This window comes from Nycticebus coucang, chromosome 9, assembly GCF_027406575.1.
Source record: "Nycticebus coucang isolate mNycCou1 chromosome 9, mNycCou1.pri, whole genome shotgun sequence".
Classification (NCBI taxonomy): Eukaryota; Metazoa; Chordata; class Mammalia; order Primates; family Lorisidae; genus Nycticebus; species Nycticebus coucang.
In genome coordinates this window covers 47,597,669-47,619,977 of record NC_069788.1, presented here as the reverse complement: position 1 = coordinate 47,619,977, position 22,309 = coordinate 47,597,669, and the positions used below count along the sequence as shown (strand labels likewise).

Here is a 22,309-nt window from a genome sequence, read left to right as displayed (position 1 = left end):
TGGCTGTGCTCCCAACTTTCTGGAGTATTCTGACCTGGAAGGTGGGGAGGGCCTTGTCATTGTCTTTGGAACACTCCCCAACAAATAAACTGTTCCACCCAACTCTCGACCTCTTCAAACCCGCCCTAGGACATCAAGCTTAGTGAAGACACTACTTTTAATATGCAGAGGATTCAGTGAACGATTTGCCAGCCTTGCCGTAGTGAGAGGGCTTCCTCTCCTTTCCCCCTCTCTTGACCAAGCAGCCTTTTCTGTAGGGAGAAGCTGGAAGGAGAGTGGTGGTAGTGAGTTGGAAGAGGGGAATGGCTAGGACGGGCTGGTCATATACCCACTAGTACCCTAGATGGTTTCCCAGGTGGGACATTCGATCTTCACTCCCTTCTCCTGTGCTCATTTATTTTCTTTCCTCTGCTTAGAGAATAAGACGACTAGGTCCATAAGTCAGTATTGAAAGTAAAAAATAATAATAAAGTAAGGATATGTAAGTCTGATCACCAGTTCTATAATTACGTGTCATATGGGGTGACCAGATGAAGCCATTGAACTACTCTGATTTTTTGTGCTCATCTTTGAAAATGAAAAGGTTTGCCTGAGTGGCCTGTGTCTAAACATTTCAGGACAATTTCTACATAAAGCTGAAAATAACACTGCCCTGGTCTTGGTAGTGGGTCCTCAACTTTATAAGCATCTCAATGTGGATGACTAAGAAGGGGACTTCAGAGTACAAGATCCTCAACAAAAAAGGAAGACAAGACAGAAAACTTTTGAGCACATATGGTGTACCTGAAGTGTATACCTTATTAATCTTTGATGCTATCATCATCCTTATGAAATAGATAATTGTTAATCTATTTCAGAAATGAACATACATTGTGGGCTGGGACAATCCTAGGGCTCTGGGAGGCTAAGGAGGGAAGATTCCTTGAGCTCAGCAGTTCAAGACCAGCCTAAGAGTGAGATCCCTCTCCACTAAGAATAGAAAAATTAGCCACAGTTGCTGGGGACGCTGAAGCAGAAGGATGGCTTGAGGCCAGGAACTTTAGGTTGCAGTGACCTATGGCAATGCCACGCTGTAGCCAGAGGAAGAGAGTGAGAGTCTAGCAAAAAAAATATATATATATATGTGTGTGTGTGTGTGTGTGTATGCGCACGTGTGTATGTATACACACACAGAAATTTAATGCAATTTAGTCAACAGATGCAGACACATGCATACTGTATTTCATTGGGTTTTTTTTGAGACAGTCTCACTCTGGTACTCTTAGTAGAGTGCCATTGTCACAGCTCACAGCAATCAAGAGATTGTCTTGACTCACTTTTTCCATTTTCTTTTCTTTCTTTCTTTTTTTTTTTTTAGAGACAGAGTCTCACTTTATTACCCTCCGTAGACTACCGTGGCATTACAGCTCACAGCAACCTCCAACTCCTGGGTTTAGGCGATTCTGTTGCCTCAGCCTCCCGAGTAGCTGGACTACAGGTGCCTGCCACAATGCCCAGATATTTTTTTTGTTGCAGTTTGGCCGGGGCTTGAACCCACCACTTTTGGTATTTGGGGCCGGCATCCTACTCACTGAGCCACAGGTGCCACCCAGTTTTTCTATTTTCAGTAAGTAGGGTCTTGCTCTTGCTCAGGCTAGTCTTGCTCAGGCTGGTCTTGAACTTCTGAGATCAAGCAATCCGCTGGCCTCAGCTTGTATTTCATCGTTTTAAAAAAAAAAGAAGAAGAAAGAAAAGAAAGGCAGGGCGGTGCCCGTAGCTCAGTGGGTAGGGTGCCAACCACATACACCGAGGCTGGCAGGTTCAACCCAGCCCAGGCCAGCTAAACAACAATGACAACTACAATGAGGGCTTTGTGGCGGGCGCCCATAGTCTCAGCTACTCAGGAGGCTGAGACAAGTGAATTGCTTAAGCCCAAGAGTTTGAGGTTCCTGTGAGCTTTGACGCCGTGGCACTCTACTGAGGGAGACAATAGTGAGACTCTGTCTCAAAAAAAAAAAAAAAAAACAAAGGCTCGGTGCCAGCCTGGATTCAAACCCATATGGGGCCAGCTACACAACAATGACAACTGCAACCAAAAATAAAATGCTAGGCATTGTGGCGGGCGCCTTAGTCCCAGCTTCTTGGGAGGCTGAGGCAAGAGAATCGCTTAAGCCCAAGAGTTGGAGGTTGTTGTGAGCTGTGACGCTACAGCACTCTATCGAGAGCGACATAGTCTGGAAAAAACAACTCTGTCTGGAAAAAAGAAAAAGAAAAAAGGAAGAAAGTCAGGCCAGATGAGGTGGCTCATGTCTGTTAATCCTAGCACTGTGGGAGGTCAAGGCAGTTGAATTACTTGAGCTCATGAGTTAGAGACCAGCCTGAGATAGAGCAAGACCTTGTTTCTAAAAATAGCCAGGCATTGTGGTGGGCGCCTATAGTCCCAGGGGAGGTGAGGCAAGAGAATCGCTTGAGCCCCCAAATTGGAGGTTGCTGTAAGCTATGACACCAGAGTACTCTACTGAGGTGACAAAGTGAAACTCTGTCTCAAAAAAAGAAAAAAAAAAGACAGCCTCAAGAAATAAAGCTCACATGCAAATCCAGGACTATTCCTTCCCAATTTTTTTCTATGCTTCTGGATAGCTCCAGAGTTCTTATATCATTGAATATGTAGCCATTGATTGTTAAGAATGCCTGGCTCTTCTCGGCGCCTATGGCTCAAGCGGCTAAGGCACCAGCCACATACACCTGAGCTGGCAGGTTCAAATCCAGCCCAGGCCCGCCAAACAACAATGACGGCTGCAACCAAAAAAATAGCCAGGCATTGTGGTGGGCCCTGTAGTCCCAGCTACTTGGGAGGCGGAGGCAGGAGAATCGCTTGAGCCCAGGAGTTGGAGGTTGCTGTGAACTGTGATGCCACAGCACTCTACCCAGGGCGACAGTTTGAGGTTCTCTCTCTCAAAAAAAAAAAGAATGCCCGGCTCTAGGTTTCATATCAGTTAAACCACTTTTGCTTTCTCCTAGATAAAAACTATACCTTTTTTTTTTGACACAGAGTCTCACTTTTGTTGCCCTTTGTAGTGCATGGCATCATAGCTCACAGCAACCTTAAACTCTTGGGCTCAAGCAATTCTCTTGCCTCAGCCTTCAGAGCGGCTGGGACTACAGGCACCCACCACAATGCCCTGCTATTTTCAGAGACATGGTCTTGCTCTTGCTTAGGCTGGTCTCTAACCTGTGAGCTCAACAATCCACCTGTCTTGGCCTCCCAGAGTGCTAGGATTCAGGTGTGAACCACCGCACCTGGCTTTCTACCATCTTTTAAAACCCAAAGAATTGAGGGCTGGGTGCAATGACTCACATCTGTAATCCTAGCACTCTGAGAGGACAAGGTGGGTGGATTGCTGAGCTCACAGGTTCAAGGGAGACCAGCCTGAACAAGAGCGAGACCTCCTCTCGAAAAATAGCCGGGCGTTGTGGCAGGTGCCTATAGTCCCAGCTGCTTGGGAGGCTGAGGCAAGAGAATCACTTGAGCCCAGAGTTTGAGGTTGCTGTGAGCTGTGATGCCACAACACTCTACCGAGGGTGACATAGTGAGATTCTGTCTCAGGAAAAAAAAAAAAAAAAGAATTGAGGAGAAAACTGTACTGATTGAGAAAATATAAGAAGGCGGGGAAACGATCATCAAACTGAGGAAGGCTCTCCTCCTCCACACTTACTACTTGGCAGTCTGTGCTCTTGACAGCCAGTATTCAGTCCTCTCCCCTGCCCCTTGAGAAGTACTTGACCTCTATTCCAACTGGAAAACCTGCGCTCCAATAAAAACTTGATTCTGAAATTAATCAAATTAAAGTTTTGGAAAATCTCTTGGGGTTCTTTTTTTTTTTTTTTTCTTTGAGACAGAGTCTATGTCACCCTCAGTAGAGTTCTGTGGTGTCACAGAAACTCTGTGCTCAAGCAATTCTCTTGCCTCAGCCTCCCAAGTAGCTGGGACTACAGTTGCCCTGGACAACACCCGGCTATTTTTTGTTGCAGTTGTCATTGTTGTTAGCCCAGGCCAGGCTCGAACCGCCACCCTCAGTGTATGTGGCTGGCACTGTAACCACTGTGCTACAGGCACCAAGTCTTCTCTTGGGGTTCTTATATTCACCTTAGATAGCACTTAAATTTGTATCTGGGGCAGGGTGAGATAACTCACACCTATAATCCTAGCACTCTGGGAGGCCAAGGCGGGTGGATCCCTTGAGCTCAGGAGTTGAAGATCAGCCTGAGCGAAAGCAAGACACCATCTCTAAAAATAGCCAGGCATTTTTAGAGATGAACACCTGTTGTTACAGCTACTTGAGAGGCTGAGGCAAGAGGATCACTTGAGCCCAAGAGTTTGAGGTTGGCTCCGCTCGGCACCCGTTCCTCAGTGGTTAGGGCGCTGGCCACATGCCCCAGGGCTGGTGGGTTCGAACCCGGCCAAGGCCTGCTAAATAATGATAACAATAACAAAATACAGCCAGGCATTGTGGCAGGTGCCTGTAGTCCCAGCTACTGGGAGGCTGAGGCAAGAGAATCACTTAAGCCCAAGGGTTTCAGGTTGCTGCAAGCTGTGACGCAACAGCACTCTACCAAGGATGATATAGTGAAACTCTGTCTAAAAAAAAAAGATTTGAGGTTGCCGTAAGCTATGATTCTACAGCACTTTACCAAAGGTGACAAAGTGAGACTCTGTCTCAAAATAAATAAATAAAAATAAATAAATAGGCTTGGCACCCATATCTCCAGTGGTTAGGGCGCCAGCCACATACACCAAGGCTGGTGGGTTTGAACCCAGCCTGGGCCCACCAAACAACAAGGGAAACTACAACAAAAAAGTACCTGGGCATTGAGGTGGGTGCCTGTTGGGAGGCTGAGGCAAGAGAATCCCCTAAGCCCAAGAGTTTGAGGGTTGCTGTGAGCTGTGACACCATGGCGCTCTACCCAGGGCGACATAGTGAGACTCTGTCTCAAAAATAAATAAATTTAAATCTGGGCTTCTGCTTTGAGAAGCGTTTTGTCTAAAAGCAAAGACAAATTTCTGACCCTCTCCTTGTCAGGAAATGGACAAAGAATATAGATGTGTAGGTTACTAGGCTAATCCACAGAGACTTAATTTAAAAGGTAAGTCACCTAGCCTCGGTAGGTGCCTAGTACTCTGGGAGGCTGAGTAAGAAGGATTGCTTGAGCTCAGGAGTGTGAGACCAGCCAGAGCAAGACTGAGACACTATCTCTATACTAAAAATGGAAAAATTACTAGACATGGTGACTTGAGTCCAGGAATTTGAGGGTGCAGTGAGCTATGATAATGCCACTATACCCTATCCAGGTAACAGAACTGGACTCTGTCTAAAAAAATTTTAAAGCATAAGTCAACTATACTACTGTAGACTCTGACCACAGATGTTTAGCTATTTCATTGAAAAGACCATTTCCAGGGTGGCGCCTGTGGCTGAGTGAGTAGGGCGCCGGCCCCATATACCGAGGGTGGCGGGTTCAAACCCAGCCCCGGCCAAACTGCAACCAAAAAATAGCGGGGCGTTGTGGCGGGTGCCTGTAGTCCCAGCTGCTCGGGAGGCTGAGGCAGGAGAATTGCGGAAGCCCAAGAGCTGGAGGTTGCTATGAGTCCTGTGACGTCATGGCACTCTACCCAGGGCGGTAAAGGGAGTCTCTGCCTCTACAGAAAGAAAAGACCATTTCCAGCTTGGTGCCTGTACCTAAGTGGTTAGGGCTCTGGCCACGTACACAGAGGCTGGCGGGTTCGAACCTGGCCAGGGCCTGATAAACAAGATAACTGCAACAAAGAAAAAAAAAATAGCCAGGTGTTGGGGCGGGCGCCTATAGTCCCAGTTACTTGGGAGGCTGAGGCAAGAGAATCACTTAAGCCCAAGAGTTTGGGGTTACTGTGAGCTGTGACCCCAGGGCCCTCCGGCACTATACCCAGGGCACCAAAGTGAGACTCTGTTTGAAAAAAAAAAAAAAGGAAAGACCATTTCCAGTAGATCTTTTCTCTGCTACCCTTGCAGCACCGAGATTTAGGGTTCTATCACCAAGTCCACCTGGCAGGCAGTGGAGACAGTGAATAATCTTTGCTTCAAGACAATAGAGTAATATTTTATATTACATATTTGGAAGATGGAAAGGAGTAAAACCAGAATTGCCAGAGGCAGCAGTTCATGGTGAGGAAGCTTACAGAGGGAGGGGTAAGGTTAAGGGTCTCTGGAAGGATGCGTATGTGCAGCTAAGATTAAAATTGGGGGGATCCCCCAGCCAGAGACAGCTTAGAAAAATGTTTGGGAAAATTCCTGAAGTTTGACCAGTTCGACTAGTTTAGGGAGGTGACTCATTAGAAAGTTATATCTTAGTGTAAAAGTTATTGCCTGCCTTCCTGTGTGAGCATGCAGACACAGAGATTATTAAAGCAACATCAGTTTAGATTAGCAAATGAGAGAGTGAACTGAATACCCTTGGATTCCAAGAAAAGCACCTAACATAGGATCTTGCATACACACAAAGGATGAAGGGTAAAAAAAAAAAAAAAAAAAAAAAGGCAAAGTAGATTACTAAATATAATTGGGTTTAAAAGGAAAGGAAGAGAGAAATCTGCAGGAAGTTGGTATCTAGAACAAAAACCTAAGTGAGTGAATCAAGTATGTGATAAATAACCTTAGATTATAAAGGAGGTAAAATTAGAACCTGGGTCCCAAGCCCTCTCAACTTCACAGTATCACTCAAAAGTTTGCCTAAAACAGGCGTCACAGATGTGGTATGTGAAGTTGTCCAAAAGAAGCAACCATCCTCTCGCCCCTTCCTCACCAACCGGTTACATTTGACTTAAAAGTGGTGGACAGTCGAGGGGCAGCAGCGACAGGTAGAAGATCTTAAGGGACTCTGAGGTTAACCCCGGCCCCACCCACCACCCAGCGATGGAGAAGAAAGTAGAAAGGATGGGGCCCAGACCCCAAGCTAGCAACCGTGAGAGGAAGGGACAAAGCCACAAGGCTTCAAAGACAGCTAACACTCTATGGAAAATTTTGTTGTCACTAATGTTCAGTCCAAGCACAGGGGAGCAGCTGCGGGCGGGGACAGGGCGTGGTGCACCCCCGCCCCCCACAGCGTGTTCCTTTCCAGGTCGCTGGAGCCTTCTCTCGTTAAGAACTGTCTGTTTTCCCCCGGAGGAAGAACGACCAGAATAAATAAATAAATACAAAGAGGAAAAAAAAGAAAAAAATCTTTTTTCTTTTTTAAAGACAGAGTCTCACTCTGTTACCCTGGGTAGAGAGAGTGCCATGGCGTCATAGCTCACAGCAACCTCAAACTTGGGCTCAAGCGATCCTCTTGCCTCAGCCTTTCCAGTAGCAAAGACTATAGGTGCCAGGCACAATGCCCGGCTATTTTTTAGAGACGGGGGTCTCGTTCTTGCTCACGCTGGTCTCCCAGCTCCCGAGCTCCAGCAGTCCACCTGCCTCCTCCTCCCAGAATGCTAGGATTACAGGCGTGAGACCCTACACCTAGCAAAAGAACCGTTTCTTTAAAGTAATAATCGCTTTCCTTTTGAAAATTCAAAGCCATCCCATCTCTGGATGTCCTATCCATGTAGGTTAAAGAGGATGACAAAAACTACAGTGCATTAGCTTTTTCTTTCTGGTTTTCACTGTAAACCTAAAATAGGAAAAACGCCCCAGATGGACACAGCATTCTTCAGGCAGCCCAACACGTTTGCTCCCTCAGCAAGAGGACCCAAAGGCGGCCGGTCCGTAGCACCCACTGTCCAATCAGAATCTCATAATCAGTGTCCCGCTGTCTTCCAGAAACACCGGGATTTTTTCTGGGGCGTTTGTTTTTGTTTTAACCCTGTAGTCAATTTGCAAGTATTCTGGGTGTCCCCGCAGTCATCTCACAAACCTCGCTTCACGTTACAGTGACAAGATTAGCACAGACCCTTCCCGTCAATGTCACACACCTGGCTGGCGGCCAGCATCGCCTCAGATACCAAGTAAACAAACACCCCCACAAAGGCCTCTGGCCGCCTACTCTCAGATCCCCTTGTCCCTTCCAGTGAATCCCAGAAGAGTCTGGAGAGTTCTGAGGAGGGGCGGCGCCCTGGTCGCTGATTGGTTCCAGGAAGCTCGGGGGCAGGACCGGAGGCGAAACCCCTGGAATATTCGGGACTTGGCGGCCTCATTAAAGCCGCTGATTGGCTGAATGTGGGAAAGGCGGGGCTGGAGGATGACTTATAAAAGCCGAGCCTTGCGCGCTTAGCGGAAATCGCATCCCGAGGAAAGCTGGGAACGTGTTGGAGTTTCACAGTGGGACTCTGCTAGACCTACGGTCTCCTCCGAATCCAGTCTCCGCCTTTCAGAAGAAACCGAGCTCCTGTGCCAGATCGCGCACGCAGATCTCTCCCGGATTCTCTCAGTCTCAGACCAGAACCCAGGGAACAGGCACCGGCATGGCCAGAGCCACAGCCATCGGCATCGACCTGGGCACCACCTACTCGTGCGTGGGTGTGTTCCAGCACGGCAAGGTGGAGATCATCGCCAACGACCAGGGCAACCGCACCACCCCCAGCTACGTGGCCTTCACCGACACCGAGCGGCTGATCGGCGATGCGGCCAAGAACCAGGTGGCGCTGAACCCGCAGAACACGGTGTTTGACGCCAAGCGGCTGATCGGCCGCAAGTACGGCGACCCGGTGGTGCAGTCAGACATGAAGCACTGGCCTTTCCAGGTGATCAACGACGGCGACAAGCCCAAGGTGCAGGTGACCTACAAGGGGGAGGCCAAGGCGTTCTACCCCGAGGAGATCTCGTCGATGGTGCTGACCAAGATGAAGGAGATCGCCGAGGCGTACCTGGGCTACCCGGTGACCAACGCGGTGATCACCGTGCCGGCCTATTTCAACGACTCGCAGCGCCAGGCCACCAAGGATGCGGGAGTGATCGCGGGACTCAACGTGCTGCGGATCATCAACGAGCCCACGGCTGCCGCCATCGCCTATGGCCTGGACAGGACCGGCAAGGGGGAGCGCAACGTGCTCATCTTTGACCTGGGCGGGGGCACCTTCGACGTGTCCATCCTGACGATCGACGACGGTATCTTCGAGGTGAAGGCCACTGCCGGGGACACCCACCTGGGCGGGGAGGACTTCGACAACCGGCTGGTGAACCACTTCGTGGAGGAGTTCAAGAGGAAGCACAAGAAGGACATCAGCCAGAACAAGCGAGCGGTGAGGCGGCTGCGCACCGCCTGCGAGAGGGCCAAGCGGACCCTGTCGTCCAGCACCCAGGCCAGCCTGGAGATCGACTCCCTGTTTGAGGGCATCGACTTCTACACGTCCATCACCAGGGCGAGGTTCGAGGAGCTGTGCTCGGACCTCTTCCGAAGCACCCTGGAGCCGGTGGAGAAGGCTCTGCGGGACGCCAAGCTGGACAAGGCTCAGATCCACGACTTGGTCCTGGTAGGGGGCTCCACGCGCATCCCCAAGGTGCAGAAGCTGCTGCAGGACTTCTTCAACGGGCGCGACCTCAACAAGAGCATCAACCCCGACGAGGCGGTGGCGTATGGGGCGGCGGTGCAGGCAGCTATCCTGATGGGGGACAAGTCCGAGAACGTGCAGGACCTGCTGCTGCTGGACGTGGCTCCCCTGTCGCTAGGGCTGGAGACGGCCGGCGGCGTGATGACCGCCCTGATCAAGCGCAACTCCACCATTCCCACCAAGCAGACGCAGATCTTCACCACGTACTCGGACAACCAGCCTGGGGTGCTGATCCAGGTGTACGAGGGCGAGAGAGCCATGACGCGGGACAACAACCTGCTGGGCCGCTTCGAGCTGAGCGGCATCCCTCCGGCCCCCAGGGGCGTGCCCCAGATCGAGGTGACCTTTGACATCGACGCCAATGGCATCCTGAACGTCACCGCCACCGACAAGAGCACCGGCAAGGCCAACAAGATCACCATCACCAACGACAAGGGCCGCCTGAGCAAGGAGGAGATCGAGCGCATGGTGCAGGAGGCCGAGAAGTACAAGGCCGAAGACGAGGTGCAGCGCGAGAGGGTGTCCGCCAAGAACGCCCTGGAGTCCTACGCTTTCAACATGAAGAGCGCGGTGGAAGACGAGGGGCTCAAGGGCAAGATCAGCGAGGCGGACAAGAAGAAGGTGCTCGACAAGTGTCAGGAGGTTATCTCCTGGCTGGATGCCAACAGCCTGGCGGAGAAGGACGAGTTTGAGCACAAGAGGAAGGAGCTGGAGCAGGTGTGTAACCCCATCATCAGCGGACTGTACCAGGGTACGGGTGGTCCCGGGGCAGGCGGCTTCGGGGCTCAGGCCCCCAAGGGGGGCTCTGGGTCTGGCCCCACCATTGAGGAGGTGGATTAGGAGGGCCTTCATTCCCTTCTTTCTCCACGTTTATGTTGGAGGCAGTTTGAACTCAAGGACTTTGCTATCGCCCTATACTTTTTTCTACTGTAGCACTCTACTACTAGTAAATTTGTAATCTGGTTATAACTACCTGGCCTCATTATATTTTTATGGTATAACCAGTATGTTCGTCAATATTCTTTGCATTTCATGGAAGTTGTTCTTTGTCTTAAACGAATCAACACTGCCACCTTCTGTACAAAATTTTTGCTTTGCAGAACGCACTCCAAAGTCAGAGGATGTTCTTTGGCTTTGTAATTTTGCACAAGTATGAAAAATAAAACATTAAAAAAAGTGTTTGTTTGTATTTGGGGAGGGATAGAGGACCTTCTGTGGTGGGTGTAAAATCCATAGATTTCTGTATATTGATTTTTTTTTTTTTTTTTGTAGAGACAGAGTCTCACTGTACCGCCCTCGGTAGAGGGCCGTGGCGTCACACGGCTTACAGCAACCTCTAACCCTTGGGCTTACGCGATTCTCTTGCCTCAGCCTCCCAAGCAGCTGGGACTACAGGCGCCCGCCACAACGCCCGGCTATTTTTTGGTTGCAGTTTGGCCGGGCCGGGTTTGAACCCGCCACCCTCGGCATATGGGGCCAGCGCCCTACTCACTGAGCCACAGGTGCCGCCCAGATCTCTGTATATTGAAAGGGATAGTACTTATGAGGGGAGGAACACATGTTAAGAGTTCTGGCTGTGGGTATTTCTTTTCTTTTTTTTTTTTTTCTTTGCAGTTTTTGGTTGGTGCTGGGCTTGAACCCGCTACCTCCGGCATATGGGGCCAGCACACTACTCCTTTGAGCCACAGGCACTGCTCCGCTATGGGTATTTCTTTAAGGGCTTATTTGCCAGTGGATAAGAAGACTAATCTAGCCACAAGTGCCCATTTTGATTGGAATGGGCCCTGTTTCTGGGCAAAGTAGGCATAGTAACTGAAGGGTTTAGAGGAGTGACTGGCTTATTTTTTTGACATCTATGGTTCATAAACTAACACCATGTCCCCACACAGATGGAATCTAAAATGTAGAAGCAGAGAATGGTGGTTACTGGGGTGGGGGATAAGAGTAGATGTTAAAGTGCACAAAGCCACATTTGGGAGGAGTAAATATTTGAAGTCTATTGCAGAGAGTGTGGTGAATGTAATTAGTGTATATTTAAACATTTCTGACTGCTGGGCATGGTGGCTCACGCCTGTAATCTCAACACTTAGGAGGCCAAGGCTGGTGGATTGCCTGAGCCCACGAGTTTGAAACCAGCCTGAACCAGATGGAGACACCCCTCTTCCCCGTCTCTGAAAAAATAGCTGGGCATTGTGGCAGGTGACTGTAGTCCCAGTTACTTGGGAGGCTGAGGCAAGAGAGTCACTTAAGCCCAAGAGTTTGAGGTTGCTGTGAGCTCTGACACCTCAGCGCTCTACCGAGGGCAACAACATGAGACTCTATCTTAAAAAAAAAAAAAAAAAAAAAAGACCCGGGCGGCGCCTGTGGCTCAGTCGGTAAGGCGCTGGCCCCATATACCGAGGGTGGCGGGTTCAAACCCGGCCCCGGCCAAACTGCAACCAAAAAATAGCTGGGCGTTGTGGCGGGCGCCTGTGGTCCCAGCTACTGGGGAGGCTGAGGCAGAAGAATCGCTTAAGCCCAGGAGTTGGAGGTTGCTGTGAGCTGTGTGAGGCCACAGCACTCTACCGAGGGCCATAAAGTGAGACTCTGTCTCTACAAAAAAAAAAAAAAAAAAGACCCAAGGTAGCTCAGAGCAACTGGAAAATGCCCTAGAGAAATTTTGGTTAAGAAATTGGTTGGGAGTGAGGCACGGTGGCTTATGCCTGTAATCCTAGCACTCTGGGAGGCTGAGGCTGGTGGATTGCTTGAGCTCGGGAGTTTGAGACCACTCTGAGCAAGAGGGAGACCCCGTTTCTACTAAAAATGAAAAACTGAGGCAAGAAATCACTTGAGCCTAGGAGTTTGAGTTTGCTGTGAGTTAAGATGATGTCACAGCACTATACCCAGGGTGATGGAGTGAGACTCTTGTCAGAAAAGAAAAAAAAAAAAGAAAGGAAGAGAGGAAGGAAGGAAAGAAAGAAAAAGAGGCAAAGAGAAAGAAATGGAGGGAGGAAGGATGGAAAAAGAAGGAGTGAAGGAATGAAGGAAGAAATTGGTATAGAGCAATCAGGTTTGGTTCCAAATTAGTTGATTAGTTGTGAGTCATTCAAGGCTTGCTGACTACTCCCCATTGTCCCTCCTTGGAAGTTTCACATGGCTTAGAAACCAGAAATTAGGTACTCTCTGTAGATTCAGAACATAACCTGAATATCTCTTAGGAAATTTCCTTCCTCGTTCAGGAGCTTAAGGGTCTTAAGTTTCCATATTCTATGGTTATGTACACTGGAGCCAGGTCTGCCTCTGAAGGTCTTTGACTCCATAAATATTTAGGTTAAGAAATGCACCATCTTGGGTGGTGCCTGTGGCTCAGTGAGTAGGGCGCCGGCCCCATATGCTGAGGGTGGCGGGTTCAAACCCAGCCCTGGCCAAACTGCAACAAAAAAATAGCCGGGCATTGTGGTGGACGCCTGTAGTCCCAGCTGCTCTGGAGGCTGAGGCAAGAGAATCCCGTAAGCCCAAGAGTTAGAGGTTGCTGTGAGCCGTGTGACGCCACGGCGCTCTACCCGAGGGCTGTACAGTGAGACTCTGTTTCTACAAAAAAAAAAAAAAAAAAGAAATGCACCATCTTGGTCTCGTCCCCTGTCCACTTTTCCCTCCTCAGGCACCTGTATTTAAAGACAGAACTCCAGGTGGCTCAGGCCTGTAATCCTAGCACTCTCAGATGCTGAAGTAGTTGGATCGCCTGAGCTCAGAAGTTCCAGCTCGAACTGAGCAAGAGCAGGATCCTGTTTCTAAAACTAGCTGGGTGGGTGGCACTTGTGGTTCAAGGAGTAGGGCGCCGGTCCCATGTACCGGAGGTGGTGGGTTCAAACCTGGCCCCAGCCAAAAACTGCAAGAAAGAATAATTAAATGAATAAAAGTTAAAAAAAAAAAAAAAAAGATTTTCTTTGAGCAGCACCTGTGGCTCAGTGGGTAGGGCACCAGCCCCGTATACCAAGGGTGGCGGGTTCAAACCCGGCCCCTGCCAAACTGCAACAAAAAAATAGCCAGGCGTTAAAAACAAAACAAAACAAACAAACAAACAAAAAATAGCCAGGCATTGTGGCGGGCGCCTGTAGTCCCAACTACTCGGGAGGCTGAGGCAAGAGAATCGCTTGAGCCCAGGAGTTGGAGGTTGCTGTGAGCTGTGTGAGGCCACGGCACTCTACCGAGGGCCATAAAGTGAGACTCTGTCTCTACAAAAAAAAAAAAAAAAGAAGCCTGGGTGGGTGGATCCCTTGAGCTTAGGTGTTCAAGACCAGCCTGAGCAAGACCGACATATTTTTTTGTCTCTACTAAAAATAGAAAAAACTATCTGGACATTGTACACATCTATTGTCCCAGGGACGAGGGAGGCTGAAGCAAGAGGATTGCTCAAGCCCAAAAGTTTGAGGTTGCTATGACCACACAGCACTCTATCCAGGACACCGAGTAGTGAGACTCTGTTAAAAAAAAAAAAAAAGTCACACAGCAGCCTGAATGCTCTGCTGCTTAGATATTTCTTCCACCAGACATCCTAAATTCTGGATTCCATAAAGCCCTAGTGTTTTCACAAGGGACAGTCACCCACCCATTCTAGCCTGTTTTGTGGTTCTGTGTTCATTAGTGGTATGTCTTTCAATTCTTTGACCACCCAAGAACCCACTGTTTAAAGCTCCAAACACTTGGCTCAGTGCCTGTAGCTCAAGCGGCTAAGGCACCAGCCACATGCACCTGAGCCGGTGGGTTCGAATCCAGACCGGGCTTGCCAAACAACAATGACAGCTGCAACCATAAAATAGCCGGGCGTTGTGGCAGGCACCTGTTGTCCCAGCTACTTGGGAGGCTGAGGCAAGAGAATCACTTGAGCCCAGGAGTTGGAGGTTGCTATGAGCTATGATGCCACGGCACTCTACCTAGGGCAACAGCTTGAGGCTCTGTCTCAAAAAAAAAACAAAAACAAAACTCCAGGGTGGCGCCTGTGGCTCAGTGAGTAGGGCGCCGGCCCCATATGCCGAGGGTGGCAGGTTCAAACCCAGCCCTGGCTAAACTGCAATAAAAAAATAGCCGGGCGTTGTGGCGGGCGCCTGTAGTCCCAGCTGCTCGGGAGGCTGAGGCAAGAGAATCGCGTAAGCCCAAGAACAGAGGTTGCTGTGAGCCGTGTGACGCCACGGCACTCTACTGAGGGCGGTACCGTGAGACTCTGTCTCTACAAAAAAAAAAAACTCCAAACACTTTCACTAGGGCATGAACACGATGCAGACAAGTTCCAAGTTTCCAGTTTATCACAAAGTTGGCCTTTACACCAGTTACCAACACTTTGTTCCTCAGTGCCATCTGAAACCTAATCAGAATGGCCTTTACTGCCCATATCTCCAACATGAGGTCAGGACCACGTGAACAATTTCTAGGGAATGCCGGATTTTCCTATAATTTTGTCTGCTAAGCCCTCACTAAAATCTAGGCTTTTTTCTTTTCTTTTTTTTTAGAGACAAAGTCTCACTTTATCACCCTCGGTAGAGTGCTGAGACATCACAGCTTACAGCAACCTCCAACTCCTGGGCTTAGGCGATTCTCTTGCCTCAGCCTCCTGAGTAGCTGGTACTATAGGCGCCTGTCACAATGCCCAGCTATTTTTTGTTGCAGTTTGGCCGGGGCCGGGTTCGAACCTTCCACCCTCAGTATATGAGGCCAGTGCCCTAACCACTGAGCAAAAGACGCCGTCCAAATCTAGGCTTTTTCCAGACTGCTCCTACAAATTCTTCCAGCTTCTGTCCATAACCCAATTCCAAAGCCACTTTCACATTTTCAGATATTTGTTATCAGCAACAACTTCACTCCTCAGTATCAATTTTCTGTTGCTTATAACATAATACTTAGTTTACAAGAAAAGAATTTTCTTTCTTTCTTTTTTTTTTGAGACAGAGCCTCAAGTTGTCGCACTGAGTAGAGTGCCGTAGCATCACAGCTCACAGCAACCTCCAACTCCTGGGCTCAAGTGATTCTCTTGCCTCAGAGCATCTGTGTTGTTCCAAGTAGCTGGGACAACAAGCGCTTGCCACAATGCCCAGCTATTTTTTGGTTGCAGCCGTCATTATTGTTTGGCAGGCCTGGGCTGGATTCAAACCCACCAGCTCAGGTGTATGTGGCTGGCGCCTTAGCTGCTTGAGCCACAGCCACTGAGCCAAGAAATTTATTTCTTATAGTTTTGGAGACTGGACAGTCCAAGGTCAAGGAGGCATATCTGATGAGGGTCTTCTTGTTAGTAAGGATAGAGGTGGTGTAGAACACCACATGGTGAGGGGCTAAGTGTGCTCTGAATACGAATTCTACAGAACAAATCCTTTCAATAAAGGGATTTTTTCCTGTGAAGTTTATATTCAGTTGAGGGGCCACACTTGGAGATCTGGAGGGCCACACATGACCTTGAGGCAGTTCCATCAATCCTGCAGATGGAACCAGGAGCTAATCCTGATTTTATTTTTGGGAGGATAGTGTCTTGGGAGAGGGAGTGTGGGAAGGTATCAGTGCTTCCCGGAGCAACAGCTGGTGATAAGAGGCTTTCTGCTTTGAACTGGAACCCGAAGGCTTGCAAGGCCTCAGTGACAACAGTAAGAATGATAGAAGTTAAGGAAAAATCTCTAGCAAGTTTAATGGGCCAAAAAAGAACTCCTGAGACTGGGTCAATTAAATTCATGACTTTCTCATAAGGAAGCAGTTCATTAGGAAGCAATATCTAAGAAGTTATCATCTACCTGTACACATATACACGTTGGAACTTAAAAACAATCACTTTGCAACATCAGCCCCAGAAGGAACTGGCACCTAGAAGCTGAGAAATGTTATCAAATAAACAAAGAATATAGGATCCTTGGAGTTTTTTTTGCAGTTTTTGACTTTGGCTGGGTTTGAACCCACCACCTCTGGTATATGGGGCTGGCGCCCTACTCCTTTGAGCCACAGGCACCACCCAATCCTTGGAAATTTTTTGAAGGAAGACTGAAGCCTCGAGAAAATGACAGATTTGGAAAAACTCAGTAGTGCTCAGCAAGGGAAGAGAAAAAGATATTCTCTAGGCTAAGATTAGGATATAAAAGTATAAGTTTTATTTTATCTTTTAGAAGGAGAGAGAGAAATGGTGTGGTATCCCAAAGAGAAAGGGAGAATGCCTGCAGTTGAGGTGCAGTGGTCAGCTGTATTTAAGAGGGACAAAAAAGGTAACAGGAGTCGAATTCTCAAGGTATTGTGAATGTGAATCCTGTGTCCATTTTTCCTTTGGCAAGATTGGCGATACATTCCTTTGTTCCTGGGGACCCACAGGAATCACTGGAGACTACAGAAACAAATTCTAAAAGGCAAAGGAGTTGGTGAAATACAAAGAGAAAGAATTTAATTTCCTTTTGGTCTGTAGAGCTCCTCTGCAGTTTGTAAAAACAGAAATGGGCAGATATTAAAGCAACGTAGGCAATTGGCAGTAAAAATATGAAGGTGGACACATTGGGAGGCACCAGACAGAATGGAGGGGAGGCAATAAGTGGATCAGGTGGTTTCAAAGATCCTCAGAGAAAAGCTCAGAGACTCGGCTCGGCGCCTGTGGCTCAAGCAACTAAGGCGCCAGCCACATACAACTGAGCTATTGTAAGGATGGATGGTCAGCCTTTATTGTAAAATAAGAGAAAAGTTATAATTCCATCCTCTTTTAGCCCAGGTCACAAGTTGCTCAAAAAAAAAAAAAAGCATGAAACAGATAGATGGAGAGTTGTCTAATGGGCACAACGTTTCAGTTTTTCTTTCTTTTTTTAGACAGAATGTCACTTTGTCGCCATCGGTAGAGTGCCGTGGCGTCACAGCAATCTCAGACTCCTGGGCTCAAGAGATCCTCTTGCTTCCGCCTCCTGAGTAGCTGGGACTACAGGCGCCCGCCACAACGCCCGGCTATTTTTAGAGATGGGGGGGGGGGTCTCGCTCTGGCTCAGGCTGGTCTCGAACCTGTGAGCTCAGGCAATACACCTTGACCTCCGAGAGTGCTAGGATTACAAGGGTGAGCCAGCGCGCCCGGCCCTCGCATTTCAGTTTTCAAGTTGAAAAAGTTCTGGAGATCCGTTGTATAACAATGTGAATATACTTAACACTTCCGAAATGTACAATTAGAAGAGGTCAGATAGCAAAAAAAACCACAAAAAACCTTACCAAATTGCATATTTCGAACGTGCAGTTTATTACACGTCAATTATATCTACATAAAGCTGTCTAACAAAAAACATGAAATTTAAGGTGCTCGGCAGTCTGCATGCTCGAGCAAGGGAGCGAATTCAGATTTTGCTGGGCTTAAGGAGCCGGGAGCGCCGAGGAGTCGGAGGGAATGCGCGCAGACCGAGCCCCAGCAAGAACCTTTCCGGAGACTAGCGGCCCACCAAGGGGCGCCTAGCTCGCGCCTGTCGGCCGGCGCCGCGGTCTTTCTCCTGCCTTCCCTGCCAGATCATCCTGTTTTATGTTTTTCAAAATTCACATATCCAAATATTTGCCCAGAGTAGTGTGACATGTACTTTCATAGCCTTTTTTTCACTTTGTTTTATTCCTATTTGGACGAACGATGGGGAAATGTGTGTCAAGACAGGCATGTAAGAAGACAGCCATACTCGTCAGGCCCCCAACTCAAGGCAGCCATAAATAGCCCAGGCCGAGGCCGCGTCTTTCTCTTTGGGTGGTGGGCTAGCGGATGGTAACTATGTCCTTCTTGGTGTGTGCTTGGCCCGCGCTGCGGAGCTTGTTGCTGAGCAAGGTGAATTGGCAGGCTCCGCGCCGCCTTTGCAGAGTTCAGGTACCTTGGAGCCTCCTGGGGGAAGGCACAGCAGACTTCGGCCGAGCTGGGTGAACGACCGTTGCAGAGCAGTTTTTTGTATCTTCCTGAGGCCACTGCTTGAAACTGACCTAGCTGAGGTCAGGGAACTCATTAGAGTCCCCCCGGCCTCTGCTTGGTTTCTTCCCAAGCTTCTGATCCTCATAGCGCCATAATGGTGAGTGGGTTGCACTAGTGATTACGATCGACTGGCGGTCGGCCTGGGGGAGGACGGGAATGATGACCACCCCGGGTGACTGAGTGTCTCGCTGATGCCAATCACCGCAGCGCGCTGACCGCTCCCCGGGTCAGGATCCCTAGATCTCAGCTCGGGGAGAAGTTAATGGCCCGGAACCCTTATTAATCTTAAGTTCCTATGTCTTGTTTCCCTATTAGGAATTTTAAGACGTCCATCAGTGTGTTGTCCTTGAATAAAGGTGAGTATCGGCTGGGCGGTGCCTGTGGCTCAAGGGGTAGGGTGCCGGTCCCATATGCCGGAGGTGGTGGGTTCAAACCCAGCCCTGGCCAAAAAAAAAAAAAAAGTGAGTATCGGTTACAAGAGCTTCCCGAGTGCCTCTCATTTTGTTCCCAGCTAATGGGCTACTATGGAGGTCTGCCTATTTTCTAATGAACACATGCATCAATGAAAATACTTCAAAGAACTTTTTTTTTTCCTGAGGCAGTCTCACTTTGTCACCCTGGGTAGAGTGCTATCGCGTCATAGCTCACAGCAACCTCAAACTCCTGGGCTGTAGCCATTCTCTTGCTTCAACCTCTCTGGTAGCTGGAACTGCAGGCCCGGCTACAAACGCCCAGCTATTTTTAGAGGTGGAGTATCCTTCTTGCTCAGGCTGGTCTTGAACTCCTGAGCTCAAGTAATCCATCTTCCATTGCCTCTCAGTGTGCTAGGATTGCACACAAGAGCCACCATGCCTGGCCCACTTATTTTTATTTTATTTTATTTTATTTGTAGAGGCGGTGTCTCACTTTATCACCCTTGGTAGAGTGCTGTGGCGTTACAGCTCACAGCAACCTCCAACTCCCAGGCCTGGGCGATTCTTTTGCCTCAGCCTCCCCAGTAACTGGAACTGCTGGCGCCCGCCACGACGCCTTAACTATTTTTTTTGTTGTTGTTGCAGATTGGCTGGAGCTGGGCTTGAACCCGTCACCCTCGGCATTTGGGGCCAGCACCCTATTTTTATTTTATTTATTTATTTATTTATTGAGGTAGTATCTAGTTTTGGGAAGTAGGCTGGAGTACAGGGCCATGGTAATACATAGTATTACATCCTCCAACACCTGGGCCAAAGCGCTGTGCTTCAGTTTCCAAGTACTTGGGACTACAGGCATGCCCCAAGCTTTCCTTTTTATTTATTTATTTTTTTGTTGCAGTTTAGCTGGTCTGGGCTGGGTTCCAACCCACCACCCTCGGTGTATGTGGCTGGCACTGTAACCACTGCTATGGGCACTGAGCCGAGCTTTCCTTTTTTTTTTTTTTTTTTGTAGAGACAGAGTTTCACTTTATCGCCCTCAGTAGAGTGCTGTGGCGTGACACAGCTCACACCAACCTCCAACTCCTGGGCCTAGGCGATTCTCCTGCCTCAGCCTCCCGAGCAGCTGGGACTACAGGCGCCCGGCTATTTTTTTTTGTTGTAGTTTGGCCGGGGCCGGGTTTGAACCCGCCACCCTCGGTGTATGGGGCCGGCACCCTGCTCACTGAGCCACAGGCGCCACCCCGAGCTTTCCTTTTTATTTTTATTTATTTACTTCTTTTTGAGACAGAGCCTCAAGCTGTCGCCCTGGGTAGGGTGCCATGGCATCACAGCTCAGCAACCTCCAACTCCTGAGCTCAAGTGATTCCCCTGCCTCCACCTCCCAAGTAGCTGGGACTACAGGCACCTACCACAACACTGGGCTATTTTTTGGTTCTAGCCATCATTGTTTGGCAGGCCCGGGTTGGATTCAAACCCACTAGCTCAGGTGTATGTGGCTGGTGTCTTAGCTGCTTGAGCCACAGGTGCTGAGCTAAGCTTTCCTTTTAAAGTCAGGGTATCACCTTGTTGCCTAGCCTGGTCTCAAGTAATTATCCTGCATTTGCCTCCCAAAGTACTGTAATTACAGGTGTGAACTTAGGAGTACACTGGAGCCTCTCAGAGCTCCACTATAGTTTTGGATTATTTCCTACTCTTTCCCTCTCAAACTTAACATCCCTGCCTGGACTTGTTGTTCAAAACTGTTGTTTTGAATGTACTACATTCCTTCCTGAACACTTCCCATTGATCCAGATCTCCCTAAATTGGGAATGATGATTTTACAGACTAGAGTCTCTGACACTGGTCCTGATGTCAAAATGAAGTTCTGACTCATTTAGGGAACCTGGATGCTTGGGGATCCTGAGAGGAACTAAAGGGGGAGGGCTGTTAACTTTGGTTATTCTCATTGGTGGTTCTCTTTCCTAGGAGAGTTCTGGAAGCCCAGTCAGGGGCATTGTTCCTTCACAGATTCTGCACTAACCTGATGGCCACAGGCCTAAAGTTTGGAGCCTATTCCCATGGGGACTTGGCTGTGATGTTAGATGATGGTTTCTGCTACTGACCTTCAGGCTGTGACGGGTGGAGAGCCATGCCCTTTCTCCCCAGTTACTGTGGTGAGTGTCCTTTTGGTTCCAACCCCAGAGTGGTAATGACGACCTGGTTAGACTATAGAGTCTGAGCTTTTCTCTAAGGATCTTTGAAACCACCTGATCCACTCACAGCCTCCCATCTGTCTGGTGCTTCCCAACATGTCCACCTTCATGTTTTTACTGCCAATTGACCACGTTCTTTTAATATGTGTTCCTTTTATGAAATTTTAGGAATTTGCTGTCACAAAGGATGTCTTCTAGCTGGTGTTGAGCAGATTCTAGGAACTTCTTTCCTGTATTAACCTGTGTGAGCAGCTGCAGTCATATTGGAGAAAAATCTCACCTAGAAATTTGGGGGCACTTATGTGACAAGTAGATAGATACCTTTCACTTTATCAGATATACATCTGTCTGGTTTTATCTGAAGAATTCCAATAAAATAATTTAAAGCAAATAAAAATATTGTTTGGTCTCTGAAATCAACTATACAAAAAGATTAAATGTCTCACCAATAAATAATCATCACAGTTTGTGTTTAGCCGTACTTCTTTACAGTTAGGTATAAAATACTAAGATTAGTTTTTTGTTGTTTTTTTTTGAGACAGCCTCAAGCTCTTGCCCTGGGCAGAGTACTATAGCATCACAGCTCACAGCAACCTCAAACTCCTGGGCTCAAGCAATTTTCCTGCCTCCACTTCCCAAGTAACTGGGACTACAGGTGCCTGCCACAGTGCCCAGCTATTTTTGTTTTTTGGTTGCAGCTGTTGTTTGGCAGGCCCGGGCTGGATTCAAACCCACCAGCTCAGGTGTATGTGGCTGGCACCTTAGCCACTTGAGCCACAGGCGCTGAGCCCTAAGATTAGTTCCTTTCACACCTTTACACTAAGTTAAGGATTTCTAGGTTGACTGTTATAGCATTCAAATGTGCTAGATGTGGGCGGCGCCTGTGGCTTAGTAAGGTGCCGGCCCCATATACCGAGGGTGGCGGGTTCAAACCCAGCCCCGGCTGAACTGCAACCAAAAAATAGCCGGGCGTTGTGGCGGGCGCCTGTAGTCCCAGCTACTCGGGAGGCTGAGGCAGGAGAATCGCTTAAGCCCAGGAGTTGGAGGTTGCTGTGAGCTGTGTGAGGCCACGGCACTCTACCGAGGGCCATAAAGTGAGACTCTGTCTCTACAAAAAAAAAAAAAATAAATAAACAAACAAAAAAAAAAACTACAAATGTGCTAGATGTTACGATGCATTTGAGGTGTTTTTTTTTTTTTTTCTTCCCTTGAGTCTCAGTTGCCATGGGTAGAGTGCCTTGGCATCATC

General features: G+C 48.6%; 1 protein-coding gene, 1 long non-coding RNA gene and 3 other non-coding genes across 5 annotated transcripts; all 5 read left to right on the top strand.

Annotated features, from left to right (window-relative positions):
* Window positions 1-8,275: 8,275 nt before the first annotated feature.
* Window positions 8,276-10,732, top strand: LOC128593413 (heat shock 70 kDa protein 1). The gene has a single exon (XM_053601392.1). The coding sequence runs from the start codon at window positions 8,453-8,455 to the stop codon at window positions 10,376-10,378; it is 1,926 nt and encodes a 641-aa protein (XP_053457367.1). The 5' UTR covers window positions 8,276-8,452; the 3' UTR covers window positions 10,379-10,732.
* A 7,487-nt stretch (window positions 10,733-18,219) lies between these two features.
* On the top strand, window positions 18,220-21,472 carry LOC128593419 (uncharacterized). Its single transcript, XR_008382353.1, has 4 exons — window positions 18,220-18,552; window positions 18,771-18,811; window positions 20,834-21,021; window positions 21,229-21,472. It is a non-coding gene; the product is annotated as an uncharacterized LOC128593419 (long non-coding RNA).
* On the top strand, window positions 18,608-18,672 carry LOC128595204 (small nucleolar RNA SNORD48). Its single transcript, XR_008382853.1, has one exon. It is a non-coding gene; the product is annotated as a small nucleolar RNA SNORD48 (small nucleolar RNA).
* On the top strand, window positions 20,673-20,739 carry LOC128595199 (small nucleolar RNA SNORD52). The gene has a single exon (XR_008382848.1). It is a non-coding gene; the product is annotated as a small nucleolar RNA SNORD52 (small nucleolar RNA).
* Window positions 21,047-21,126, top strand: LOC128595279 (small nucleolar RNA ZL8). Its single transcript, XR_008382911.1, has one exon. It is a non-coding gene; the product is annotated as a small nucleolar RNA ZL8 (small nucleolar RNA).
* Window positions 21,473-22,309: the final 837 nt, after the last annotated feature.

What these genes read in the sequence shown, in the direction of transcription:
- LOC128593413 (XM_053601392.1), top strand. Translation starts at nt 8,453, where the DNA reads ATGGCCAGAGCCACAGCCATCGGCATCGACCTGGGCACCACCTACTCG.